Here is a 13,084-nt window from a genome sequence, read left to right on the forward strand (position 1 = left end):
TAACTTGCCACGTGCACCTATCATGATTTTCTTTCGATATAGAACGAGCCTCCGGGTTATCAGGCCTTTTGGATCACAGATTTGCCCCCGTCTTACGCATCTGTCATTGGCTCTGGGTCCTCGATTCTTCTTCCAGTGCACACCTCCAGTCTCGACTCTGCATCTGCCTCTTCTTCCTCCTATCCCTACCTCTGCTCCATAGACTCAACAGCGTCGCCACCACCCCCGCCCTACGCCATTGCGATAGAGTCTCACGCCAAGAGTCTCGGCAAAAGTGAGATGTTGGAACTACGACAAAGAAGTCGAGACAGCTCCGAAGAGATTCCTGAAGAAGACGAGGTAGCAACGGTGACGAGTGAAACGATCGACGAAAATCATGATCTGGCGATCACTCGCTATGCTTCCAAAGAGACGTCAACGTCCCTCGACGATTGTCTAACGACTATCTTCAAAACCACCTTTGGAAAAGTCCCAAAGAAGAACGATTCGGGACACTCGAGCTTCTCTGCTGATGACAATACTGTGAGCAACGAGAGGCGTACCGATGAAACTACCCCTGACCTGGAAAATCCCAAAAGTTAGAAGGACGTTTTATCAACATATATATATAAACATTTATACTTACTCTTTTAACGTTAATACTAGTGTACAATAGTTCTTACGAGAGGAATAAATGTAATTTAGAGCGTGTATATAAAATTCCGATAGGGAGAGAACAGCGGTGGTCCCCCTCGGGCAATTTAAGGCGTGTTATTTTTGCAATACTTGTCGACGATCTTGCACAAGATCGTTATACATTTCGACCGGGAGTGAAAGACTCTCGTTTGACCTACATAGGGGTACGACCAAGGGCAGACAAGGGCGACGGAATTCGAAGATTGCGCATTGGCTTCGCATAAATGACGAAACCGAAAGTGCAATTAACATGGACGAGGGAAAAAAGCAATTTTTTTTCCCCCCAAACTCTACCACGGCGCAAGATATAAAACTGCGGTTCTCCAGCACGGAAAGCATCATTCAGTCTTGTGTTCTTTTGCTCGAGGAGTTCAAAGGGAGAAACATGGCAATTAAGGTGAGTCTAGCGAAGAAGTCGGTGGTCTCGCAGGTTTTGCACGCATTAATTGCAATTACAGGCTGTACTGCTGATGATGATAGTGCTGGTGGCGAGTGCTCGATGTGAATTCATCGCGGAGCCGATCGCGGCCCCATTGGCATACGCAGCACCAACCCTTACCTCACAATCTTCCAACATTTTACGTAGCCCCGGTAATCTAGCGCAAATCTCCACTTACACAAAAACAGTCGATACACCCTACTCCAGTCAGAGCAAGTCCGACGTCCGCATCAGCAATCCTGGCATATATTCGACCTACGGCCTTGGCTATGCTGCCGCCCCCATCCCTGCTTATGCTGCGGCACCTGCACCAGCCATCAGGTTTGATCAAATCATTTAACAATATTTCACTTTCCATACTCTATTAATTAAACAATTATTGATTCACACAGTTACGCCAGTACCGCTCCAGCAGCCACTCTCCTGGCCAAACCTCTGGCTTATGCAGCTGCAGCACCAGTTGCCCCGATTGTCGCTCATACAGACTTCACTGGATTCGGCACCCACTACGCTTTTTGATCGCAACTACTCTCATACAATGTCATATAAATTATTCTTTCACCAATAAAATCATTCGTCGACAGTACAAGTTTCTTTTAATTCGCATCCCTCTCACGCACATTTTTCCCAGCATAGACAAAATAGAAAGCAGTGAGATTCGATTCGTTACGTCATACTCGAGATGGTCCAAATAGTCCGGTTCGGTGAAGAGTATACGCTTCTCTTTTTTATCGTTACTGCGCACGTCGGGACAATAAGAGACCGGTCCAGTGACGAAATTTCGCTGGAGCTCGCGACACGCTGGTATAAAAAGCGATTCTTAGCTGTAAAATTGTCATTGACTTCGGTACATTTAAGGACGCAGAACGGACGAGCAAAAAATGTTCAAAGTATGTATACAAAGTTGGTTTTGAGTAGTGGAAAAGTAAAATTTTACAATTTGTCTTCTTTGTAGGTATTTGGATTGAGCGTACTACTTGGTGTGGCGCGAGCTGGAAATCTAATAGCGACTTATTCACCAGGATTGACTTATCCTTATCCAGCCACAGTAAAGGGAAGCGTGGTACCGACCTACTATTATCACCAACTAGGTCCGCAGATAGGACAGATTCATGCACCAGCTGTAGGAACGACGCATCAAAGCACAGTGCGTTCTTTTGACGGAAATTCTGCAGTATCGCATTACAGTAAATCTGTTGACACTGCCTTCTCCAGTGTGAGTAAAGTGGATACTCGCGTTACGAACGATGCTAAATATCTGACGCCTGGTAGCAGCCCCACGACCACATTTGCCTATCCATCGGGTCCCTATTACTCTTCGCTACTGCCATACGCACATTATTCTACCTCTGCTGTGGTACAACCACAACAAATCGTTAAAACGGTTCACGCTCCCACAACTGCTTACGGATCACCGTATGCTTATGCAGCTCCTACACCAGGCCACGTCGTATCTCATCACACTACATTTACCGGTCTTGGAGCTACATACGCTTTTTAATATACGCTACATGGAGAAAATATTCTACAAATGTTTTATCAGAGAAATAGCCATTCCGTTGGTGGAGGAATTTTACAGTGTCGCATTACAATACTTCAGGGTGAGTAAGGCGGATATTTATGTATGTGTATAATCGCTACATATAGTGGATTCCTTTGCCAAAGAAAGAAAGAAAAAGTGAATACTCGCATTAAAAAACAACGCAAAATATCTGAAGCCTGGAGACAGCACCACGAGCACATTTATCTATCTATTGGCTATTGCAATAAGCACATTATTCTACCAACGCTACGATACAACCAGTCGTCAAAGCGATTTTGACGCTCCCATAATTGCCATATGGACTACTGTACGCTTATGCCACTCCTACACTAGACTACATAGCTTCTCATCGCACTACATTTATACCGTTCTCGGTGCTACTTGCGCATTTTAACGTTCGCTCTACAAGAAAAATATTACAACATTTGCAATAACTAAAACGTAATGTATTTCAGTATAGAATATCTTTCTACACAACCAAATATCGCTTTGTTATTAAAATAAATAAATAGTTCTCGTACTTTAATTATACTTTCTTTATGTATCTTTTTGATTCCGTTTTTATTAAGAAATTTTGGAAATTTAAAGGAAAGCGTTGATGTTAATTATGTAGTAACTAATGGTTCTAGAAGATTGTGGTAAAAGGTTTTATTTGCATGTTAATCGTTTGTAAAGCAAAGTGTTTACGAAGTTGTAAATAATACGGATAACCGTGGCTTTAAACTAAGTGAATAAGGTAAACTTGCAGAAGGAGAAAGAGAGCTCACGGAAGGGGAAGTGAATAGAGTACAAAAGTCTTCTACATGGATGTGGGTGACCAAAAATTCATTTCTCTCAATTCTGATGGTTTGGCTTGAAATACGTGTATGTTGACAGGAGACTTGCTGCCTGACTTTTCATCTCCCCCGATGTAAGTAAGATTCTGGGAAGAGATGGATTTTTTACGGTTTAAATTTTTCGGCGGGGCAATTTCTGCGGCAGATTCGTCCTCTTCGTCAATTTTTAGAGTAACAATTTCACGAGACTGGCCGAGAATGTTCGCCAAAATCCATCCTCCTTGGTACTTTTCTCTATCGGGAATAAAGGCACCAGTAAAATAGCGATTGGTGTGAACTCGTCGTCTAGCTTTTGGCGAGCTGTCGGGGCTGGTCATGGGGGAGGCCAACGGTGTCGCTGGTAAGGACTTGCTGCCCTTCTTAGGCTGCCCGTTAGCAGTGTCATTCTGGCTACTCGAATGTGAAAGTTTGCTGGACATCATCTGATTGGCTACGTGAACGATGGATTTACCGCACAAAGCTGGTTCTCCATGAAAACCATCATCCGTTCCTTGAGATTTCGGCTTGATCTTTCCGGCTATTACGGTCTTTGGGACCCTAATCTCGTTACCTGCAATTCATTAAAACAAGTTACTATTTGAATACTGTGCAAACCATAACGGGAAAAGTCTGAGTCTCACCTTTATTAGCCGCTGTAGGTACAAAAGGCTGGCATGGCAAGGGGTGTTTGCTAAAATCAACCTCCTTGCTCTTCTTAACATCGGAAACCAGCTCGGTTGGCTTTGACTGATTCGATGCCGTGACTGTATTCTCGTTTGTAGCAGCGTTGTCGATTTGTCGTAAATTTGGCGTCGCCGATGAATTTTTATTCGATTTTGGATATCTCAAGTAGAAAAAGCTGTCGTCGTAGGATGGTGGGCTGAACGCTGACTCATCCAAATCAAACCTAGCAACATAGATATTTAATTAGATCATGAAGCATTCTTTGTTAATTGCAAGAATTATGCGTTATAATGAATTAGTGTTAAATGAAAAATCAAATCAAAACAAGCACACAGCACGGGACAAATGGTTTTTGATTAATACGCGTATAGTACAATATGTATACATACATATAATAGTATATGTATTTAAATTAGAATATATATTGCACAGCAAGTGCTACAATGTGAGGCCAAATGCGAATACAAGTAGCTTTCGCGTCATGGTATTGATATGGCTGAAGAATGATTGGCTATTTTTTGTTTTCTTTTTTCGCAACACTTATTGCGCAACGTTTGTTTTTCTCCATTTCATTGTCTCCGCTTTTCTCGATCCGGTATTTTTACCGAACATTGGTATAAATGAACAAACGATTAAACAACAACGGTCTAACAACAGTGATCATCAAGGTCTGATTTGATTTTATGGATTTTGTTAAAATAATTCAATATTAATACAATAATACACGTGCATACAGTGGTTCGTATAAGAATTGTATTTTTTTTTCCTTATCAACAACTGTTTACTTGAGAACTGTATAAAAAAAAACCTACCTATTATCCATTTTTCCTTTCATCCATTGAGGCAAAGAAATCCCTGAACCTAAGGATCTATCTTGCTGCTTGGATGAACCCATAATTGAAAGATGTGGTTGAAATTTTATGTTAAAATGAGCGATTTTCTCCTTTTCCGTCTATTTACATGCGTGTGTGTAGGTTATGTTCATGTATGTGTAGAGATGCACGTGCGTGCATGTAGGCCCACGCGCGCGCGTTTTTGTTTTCCTGCGCGTCCTCTTGCGCTTCTTCGGTTTCAACTGAGAGAGGTGATTCCCTTATCGTTACGTCTGTCCTCTGCTTTTTCCTCTTCCTTGTGCTTCGTTTATGTTAATAATGATCAATAATTTCGATAATGGACTAGATTTTGCAATTTGTTTTTATTTACAGTTTATTATTTTATCTAGGTCTGTTAATTAGCTATAATTGACTCCCGAAAGCTCAAAACACCTGTGCGCGCCTTCTAGGAGTTTGACCTCAATGCCATTCTACTGATCTGCAATTCCAAAGAGAAATGTCTGAGTATACAAGATAACCGGCTCTCTCAATTATGCTTAAACTATATTATTATAATATTATCTGCTATTTTACTCTATTTTACAATATACTTTGATATGTAAATAAAGAGCGCGTAAAAATAACAACGGAGAAAGTGACCTTCTGTGGCAATCCTTACGATAAACGATAAGCTTTTTCGTGAAAATTTCGCTCGACCTTCGATAATTTCGCGTCGGTAGTTGTAAAGCAAACCTTTTGTGACGCAAGAAGCAGCTATGATCGCGCCGTGACTAATAATCACTGCCGTGTGATGTGCTACGTACGTATGTATGTATACACACTGTTCGATCTCATTAGTAGAAAAGTAAATTATCTCAAAGCATATAGTATATGTGTCTATCAATAAGTTATTTCTCATTGGCCGCTCCTTATCATTTCTTTTTGTTTTTTTCTTTATGTTGAAATGTTTATGAAAAGGTGAAAAACTCCTGGCTTCCTTGATCGATCGAGTAATGTTAGTGACAATAAAGGGGCAAAGCACCAGTTTATCGAAAAGTGAGATGTAATGTTTCATATACTACATCTGATTAAATTGCCGAAAAGATAAAAGTACGGGGAAAATTGATGTTAAAAGCAAATAAGCATTGTCAATATTTTGCTTCAACGCTGATATCTCGACTTGTCATTTTTGGCACTTAGCTTCCCTTTATTACCAACACTAGTCAACTGTATATATACATTTCGTTGCACTTATTTGTGTTGGGTTGTAATTGAAATCTTGAACAAATGTACAAAAGAAACGAGTGACGACTATAGAAAAATGATAAGGGTCAACTTTTGGAGTAATACCTTTTTTTCGGATACAAAACAGATTAAATAGTTTATAGTATAATGTTTATATATATATAAGGTGAAATTGAGCTCTTAATTCGCCGAAGAGCATGACAAAAAGAAATTAAGTCTTTGTAACCATAAAAAAGAATTAAGTTTTTTAAAGTAGAACCTTTTTGAATAAAAATAAACAGGAGTCTCAACAAGTTCCTTTAGAAAAAATTAATATTTCTTGTTTACGGAGGTAAACGTTTTTTATATTCCATACTTAGAAGCGAATTAAATGCCTCTCTCTCATCCTATATGTATATTAACTATATGCTATACGTTAAACGTTGTGCAAGGAATAGAATATTATTAAATATTATGCAATAGGATTATTGAAAGACGTATAATAATGATGAAAAACATTAAGAGATGAGTATTAGAGGTCAGTAATAATATTTCTCTCGACCGAAGTAGCAAGAGTGTTGTTAAATGTTAGTGACACGGTAAATATCGAACAGTAATCTACAAACGGTTCTTTCAGCTGTTCTTATCTTTTACTCTTCACTCGTAGAACTATAGGAATCAATACTAATAGCAAAACTTACCCTACTTTTACGGCAAATCGTTGATTTCCTTACAAGTACCCCCATAATGCACTAAATACTGAATATATTGAAAAATAAAAAGCAGCTCTGCGAGAGAATGCAAGCTGCTCGTGCTCACACTATGGCTGACAGAAACAAGAAATAAATAAAATACTACTAACAGGCAACAGCCAGCTAAACTAAACCTACCAAACCAACTATACCTGCTCAAACTGTAGCTACAAGCGAAATGGAGGGAGGAAGAGAGGGAACGAGAGAGAGGAATAACAACATACTATGCTACTTTTTCTTAGAAACTACCCTTGTTTAAGAAAAAATTTTTTTTTACCCAAAAACCAAAATATTTGAGATTGTTGGTCAATTTGGAAGTGTTAACCGGTTATTTAAACGGAAACATGTAGGATACAAATAATTATACAATTGTTTCTGTTTTACACCACAGGAATCGGATTCGTGTTTTATTAAGGCCTTATACTGACTGTAGCACTGTATGTAACTGTATGTACTATGTAGGTAGGGGAAGATATTGAGGTAGGATGAGGAAATGTAAGAGGAATTTAGCTGAAGTGAGCACTACAAAATGAATCTTTCCACTGGGTACAAATATATACTACATCGATATATGCTATACATATACTTTAATGGTTAATATAAATTCTGCTATCACAAAAGACAAAGACGAGTTATCTCAAAAAAGCTCAGTATGGGGGTGAATTGTCCAACAAATATTTTGTGAGTATTATGGCGGTATGGCAAATCGCGGCTGTGACAACACCCAAGTTAAATTCATGCACTCAGATGGTTGACTAACTATTAAATTATCGGCAGCGAAGGAAGCGCTGTAGTGGTTCTGGTTAGTGGCTTGTCCAACAACTGATCGGATATTAGCCCCACTGACTGGCCGGTGGCCCCCACCCCCAGTCCCCACCTATGTATGTATGTATGTACATACAAGAGCACGTTTGATTGCACAGTCTTTAGACTTTTAATTAGAATGTAAGAATGCCTATATTGTTTTTATATGGGTTATTATTATATAAATGATAGCAAAAAAAGAAATGTGAAATATGTCTACTTTATTTTACTTAATTTTGAAGTTGATGGCTGCGACTATTTGTCTTTGCTCTCGCCTCTTATGCCCTCTATATGTATAAGGTCGAAATTGGTCGAAATATACAAAATTTAATTTTCCAGAGGAAGCCCGTTTTAAAAGACAACAAAAATTAAAGTATCTTTGTAAATATTTTGCCGTTTTTGTTTAGTTTGATTATGGTTTGATTGGACTGATTAACAATGCCCTAAGCGGCCTAAGCCCTAAAAAGTCCAAACTAACCAAACCTGAGATGGCTGAGATCCTAACAGTTACTACTGGTTACTACACGCGATCGCGATTTACGTGGAGGATATGATCATACATATACATATGACTCGTATCTCCACGACGTTTGCTTAATTCTATATTCAGATTGGACAATGTATATCGTAGTCCAATAAGTGTCAAGTGTCTAATGTAAATAGACAAAATTTAGTTTAGTTTAATTTAGTTTTTAAATCAAATTGCAAAATGGCTGTAAGTTAGTGTTTATTTTTTTTATAATTTATTTATTTTAACACAAGAGTTCATTATGGTATCTATTTTTTCTTAAAACTACTCTTATGAAATTCTAATTGTACTATTATAATATCAAATTGTATTAGACTAATCATGCAATGTTTTAGGTTAAGAAAGGAAAAGTAGGCACCAAAGGTGCCAAACAAATTGTAGAAGAAAATATGTCAACCATAAATTTTTATAGAAACATGATTTTTGGAGCTACAGGAATATATCTGTCATTTATGCTGGTATTATTTGAGTTTACAACACTACCAATTGTAGGTTTAAATATTTGAAGGTTATAACAATATGGCAATCTGAAATTATATTTGTAATTTTATATTTGAAAAAACTTATGTCTTCTTTTTGATTACAGTTTCTGACAATATTTTCTGGTATAGTATATATTGCAAGTTTTCGTTTTATGACATACATGGCAAAAGCTACATATACAGAGTCTGGTCAAATATCTGATAGCGGGGTAGACCTGAATATGGAAGGTGGCATTGCAGAGTAAGTTATTAAAATATGAGAAATATTAAACCTCTGCCTTATAAAATTTTGTTTCATTATATTTATAAATAAATATTTTTTATAGACATGTTAAGGATTTAATTATTTTAACATCTGGAGTACAAGTATTGTCTCTTGTATCTAATTACTTATTGCTATTGTGGCTGTTGGTAAGTGTTCTAATCTTTTCAATTTCTATTTTAAACCAATAATTTTCATTATAATTGGTTTTGTAGGTCCCACTTAAAGGCTTTTGTATGCTGTGGACTCATATTTTAGCTCCTTGGTTCTTCTCAGCACCTCCAGAGCAACCTGAAGTTAATGAGAAGAAGCAAAGAAAAATGGAAAAGAAACTTGCAAGGCGTTATTAAGTTATTTGCATAAGATTCTATAGATTAAAATCCTACTTTTGTTACAATTTTCATACATGCAGAGGTCAAGTCAAAAGAAAATTTAAATAAATATAGATATTTTATTCTTTTTATTTTTTAACTATTCATAAATTATTATACAAATAAAACAATTTTAAAATGTAACATGGAATCACTGAGTCTTTAGATACTTAATCTAAAAAATAGGTATAATATGCAATATTTTAAATAAAAATAATAATGATGTTATTAAAAATTTTTTTAAATACATTCTTTTTGCATATCTAGGAAAGCAAATAAATTAGTCAACTTTTTTATTAAATAATTAAATGCAACAAATTAATACTAATTGGAATGCAATAATTTTGTCTGATTTTAAAACAGAATAAACATGTTTTTTATCTTTGTTATTTAAATAAATAAAATGTAATAATTAAGGTGGAGAGACTCCACTGGCTTATAACAATTTCACCAAGAAAAGCCTAGACCATTCTTTATGATTTCAAAAATATATCTATATGGCGAGATAAATTTTATTTTATCCTTTCATTCATATGGAGTCTGCTTCCATATGTTTCTTTTTTCGATAATCAACTTCGGTTTGATAACCAGGAGGATGATTGTGATTATTAACTCCAGTTGGAATAAATCTTTCTGAAATTACTGCACACTTTCCCTTACAGCCACGATGTTGCTCCGCACATCGGTAATGAGAATGATTCATCACTTTTGAACATGATGTTAAATTGTAAACATATCCTTCATAAACCAATTGGGGTCGTCCACGAGCGGAAAGCCTGTAAGTTACTGGCTCAACGGCTAAAATATAAATCAAAATGAGCTCAATGATGAAAACATTATTAAGATTTTTAGTTAGAGTAATGTTTAAAAATAAAGTGATTAGTATAGTTGTAATAATACTATATTGCTTCACAGCAAGCAATGTATTGGAAATTAATATTTTCTGAGAATAAATAAATACTAAATCAAGATTTAAGTACATCTATGAGGAAAATATTACCTTTCTGGGACTTATCTTCATTAAAACACTGAGCATACGCAGAACAATCTTCACTTGTTTCCTGTTCTATCATAATTCTTTCATTTTTTAAAATATTAGCATGTTCATTACTCTTAGCATTTGTATCATTATCAGAATCATTATTATCCGATATAAAAACTTTATCATTTTCTGAAGTCTTTTCTGTTTTAATAATGTCTATACTATGAGGTTTAACACACTTTCTCTTGGATGTACTGGCTGTACTATCTTGTGTCCTTTTGTGTCTCTCTAGTAATGGATTTGTAACTAATGTCTTTATACTAGATTTTATTTGTGCTGTATTTGAATTAAGTTTTGCCGTAAATTCATCATTATATGTATCAATATTTATATCATTATCTTCGTCATTAAATGACAGTCTTTTCTTTTCTTCCTTTACCAATCCCTTTATTTGTAGAGCTTCTGCTACTTGAAAGAATACACCAAGATCTTCTTGCCTAATATTTACCTCTCCTTCATACATAAATTTTAATAAAGCTTGAACCTCTGAATGTTTGATATCATTGAGTATCACTACTGGATGCTGACATGGATTTTCCTATAAATTCAATTATATTCAGTCAGTGTTCTCCAAATCAATTGACAAGATTACTACATATAAATAATCCTTACCTTAAATATGTTTTTAAAATAGGGACTACAAATTGATAAGATCAATTTGTGAGCTTTTAAAAGATGACCCTCTACTGCCAGAGTAACATCAACCAAATCTTTCTCTGACAGGTGAGATGAAAATCCAGATGCCAAATTATTTGAGAAATTATTCCATTTTAAGGAAAATAATTCAGATGACAAAACTTCTGCCATTTTATCTTAATTAAAGCAATGTAAAGATTGTAAATAAAAATAGCTTAGTTGTTTTATAGAAAATAAGGTACTTAATAGGTTATGACAGATTAATTCTTGTATTATCGTTAATCTCGTAATGTCTCCTCAAATATTAACTTGAAGGTAAGAATTTTTCAAATGCTAGTCTAAAATACATAGCTGTTAATGTTTATTATTCAAGCAATATAAAAATATTTGAGCCCGAATTGATTTATACACTCTTTGAAAATATATAATTAATCTTCTTTTAAAAGATTGTTTAGTTAATTTTTCATGAATAAACGAACGTGACCTCGCACGATAGGTTTCTTGTTTTATGAGTCTGTTGAATTTTATGAAATATTTATTTTATAAGTTCTTTACTGCTCTTTGGAAAGGTACAGTGACAATCGTGATAATTGACCGAAATTTATTTGACGCTAGTGAGTGGCGAGTGGTGGGTAACTTTACCGGAAATGACGTTCAGACTCTATAGTTTTACTTCAGTTTGTTCGTTTTGTTGCAACTGATTGTGGTTCAATTTTCTTTAAATGCCAAAGTTTAAATTAAATAGTAGTTAAAGAATTATATAAACAATTATTCTTTGTAGGAGAAAGTGGAATAGATGAAGAAGAATCTACGATGACGAATTTAACTTAGTATTCCAGTAAAAACTGTTTTTTATTTATAGATTTTAAGAGATTTTTTAATTATTTATAAAGAAAAATTTAAGGGTTTTTGGCAATTTTAGTATATATTATCAAGGATAATGATTCTAGTTTAAATTTTACATATTTTTGGATATGCCATAATTACTCTTCTGTGAACTGAAAATGGCAAAATTAAAATTGATGTATCTAATATAAAAGAATGTCATTTGAAAAAATTTGAAACATAAAAGACTGCCAAAAAACAGTTAAAATTTAACAATGAAAATAAGTTTGATTTATCTGTAGGTCTTCAAATTGAAGGTAACACTTTCCAAACAACAGGAATACTGATTTTTTAATAATATTTGCTAGTATCTACCTTGAAATAATTGAAAATATCGGAAAAAAGTGAAATATTATCATATTCTTACAAAATCGTCGCCATATTGAATTTTTTTATTTGGCCTTGTAGACTTTAATGTAAACATTTGTTTATGCCACCCGTTTCTCAGTTTTAGTACAAAACAAACTGTGTATTTTTCAAACTAAAATCACATCTGGTGAAAAAAAATGTACAAATTTTCACATTTTCAAAGTTCAAACGGTCATATATTAATAAAATATGTTGATGTAGATAAAGAATAGTGCCTAAATCTGAAAGAGCACATTTCAAGATCATAAGAGCATATGCGACAAAAAAATCTTTCTATATGTTTTCCATCATTTTTAGTAATACAAAAAGAAGATACAACTTGTGTGGTTTTGTACCGAAACGAGTTAATTTGATTGTTTATTAAGCATCAAAATAAAATCAATGAAACTTATACGCTATGAGAGTCCTTGACACTTTTGCCTTTGACCACTGTAAACACATTAGGAACACAACACAAAACATAACACCCGCGTTTGCCACGTACTGTCATCATTCACTAGTATTTTTATTATTACACTATTTTTCACACAATTAACGGGAAGGTCTAGACGTACCGAAGCGCCGCGTAGGGCCACTCACACCACATTACGCGTGTGTGATGAGACAGTTCTTTAGGTCACTCACAGATGGCGCAGCGAATGTTTATATTCCGAGGCCCAACTAGTGACATTGCAGGAGCGGCGTTAATTAATTAAAATTACCTGTATCTCGTAAACGATAAGAGATACGCAAAAACGGTTAAAATTTTGGGGGTGTGACA

At 35.3% G+C, this 13,084-nt stretch overlaps 5 protein-coding genes across 7 annotated transcripts; 3 read left to right on the forward strand and 2 right to left on the reverse strand.

Moving 5' to 3' along the window:
* The first annotated feature begins 910 nt into the window (after nt 1-910).
* On the forward strand, nt 911-2,213 carry LOC136785276 (cuticle protein 76-like). Its single transcript, XM_066746317.1, has 3 exons — nt 911-1,072; nt 1,134-1,435; nt 1,507-2,213. The coding sequence occupies exons 1-3, from the start codon at nt 926-928 to the stop codon at nt 1,631-1,633; spliced, it is 576 nt and encodes a 191-aa protein (XP_066602414.1). The 5' UTR covers nt 911-925; the 3' UTR covers nt 1,634-2,213.
* LOC136785278 (cuticle protein LPCP-23-like) lies at nt 1,996-3,133 on the forward strand. The gene is made up of 2 exons (XM_066746319.1): nt 1,996-2,004; nt 2,070-3,133. Exons 1-2 carry the CDS (start codon nt 1,996-1,998, stop codon nt 2,613-2,615), a joined length of 555 nt encoding a protein of 184 aa, XP_066602416.1. The 3' UTR covers nt 2,616-3,133.
* Nucleotides 3,134-3,280: 147 nt separating this feature from the next.
* LOC136785274 (uncharacterized) lies at nt 3,281-7,106 on the reverse strand. The gene is made up of 4 exons (XM_066746313.1): nt 6,894-7,106; nt 4,969-5,467; nt 4,114-4,379; nt 3,281-4,043 (listed from the first exon to the last, which is right to left on the reverse strand). The coding sequence occupies exons 2-4, from the start codon at nt 5,049-5,051 to the stop codon at nt 3,457-3,459; spliced, it is 936 nt and encodes a 311-aa protein (XP_066602410.1). The 5' UTR covers nt 5,052-5,467; nt 6,894-7,106; the 3' UTR covers nt 3,281-3,456.
* A 1,139-nt stretch (nt 7,107-8,245) lies between these two features.
* LOC136785275 (transmembrane protein 208-like) lies at nt 8,246-9,536 on the forward strand. Of its 2 annotated transcripts, none has more exons than XM_066746315.1 (5): nt 8,246-8,521; nt 8,613-8,765; nt 8,864-9,000; nt 9,086-9,170; nt 9,237-9,536. In XM_066746315.1, the coding sequence occupies exons 1-5, from the start codon at nt 8,519-8,521 to the stop codon at nt 9,369-9,371; spliced, it is 513 nt and encodes a 170-aa protein (XP_066602412.1). In that variant the 5' UTR covers nt 8,246-8,518; the 3' UTR covers nt 9,372-9,536. The 2 variants fall into 2 exon arrangements, with proteins under 2 accessions (XP_066602412.1, XP_066602411.1); XM_066746314.1 differs by having other exon boundaries at nt 8,247-8,463.
* Nucleotides 9,537-9,666: 130 nt separating this feature from the next.
* LOC136785272 (protein abrupt-like) lies at nt 9,667-12,759 on the reverse strand. 2 transcript variants are annotated; one of them, XM_066746312.1, is made up of 4 exons: nt 12,323-12,759; nt 11,047-11,246; nt 10,393-10,972; nt 9,667-10,190 (listed from the first exon to the last, which is right to left on the reverse strand). In XM_066746312.1, the coding sequence occupies exons 2-4, from the start codon at nt 11,239-11,241 to the stop codon at nt 9,922-9,924; spliced, it is 1,044 nt and encodes a 347-aa protein (XP_066602409.1). In that variant the 5' UTR covers nt 11,242-11,246; nt 12,323-12,759; the 3' UTR covers nt 9,667-9,921. The 2 variants fall into 2 exon arrangements, with proteins under 2 accessions (XP_066602409.1, XP_066602408.1); XM_066746311.1 differs by lacking the exon at nt 12,323-12,759 and having other exon boundaries at nt 11,047-11,915.
* Nucleotides 12,760-13,084: the final 325 nt, after the last annotated feature.

This window comes from Prorops nasuta, unplaced genomic scaffold (assembly GCF_024137725.1).
Source record: "Prorops nasuta isolate Cenicafe-Biocafe unplaced genomic scaffold, Cenicafe_Pnas_1.2 PNAS00218, whole genome shotgun sequence".
In the NCBI taxonomy this organism is placed as follows: domain Eukaryota; kingdom Metazoa; phylum Arthropoda; class Insecta; order Hymenoptera; family Bethylidae; genus Prorops; species Prorops nasuta.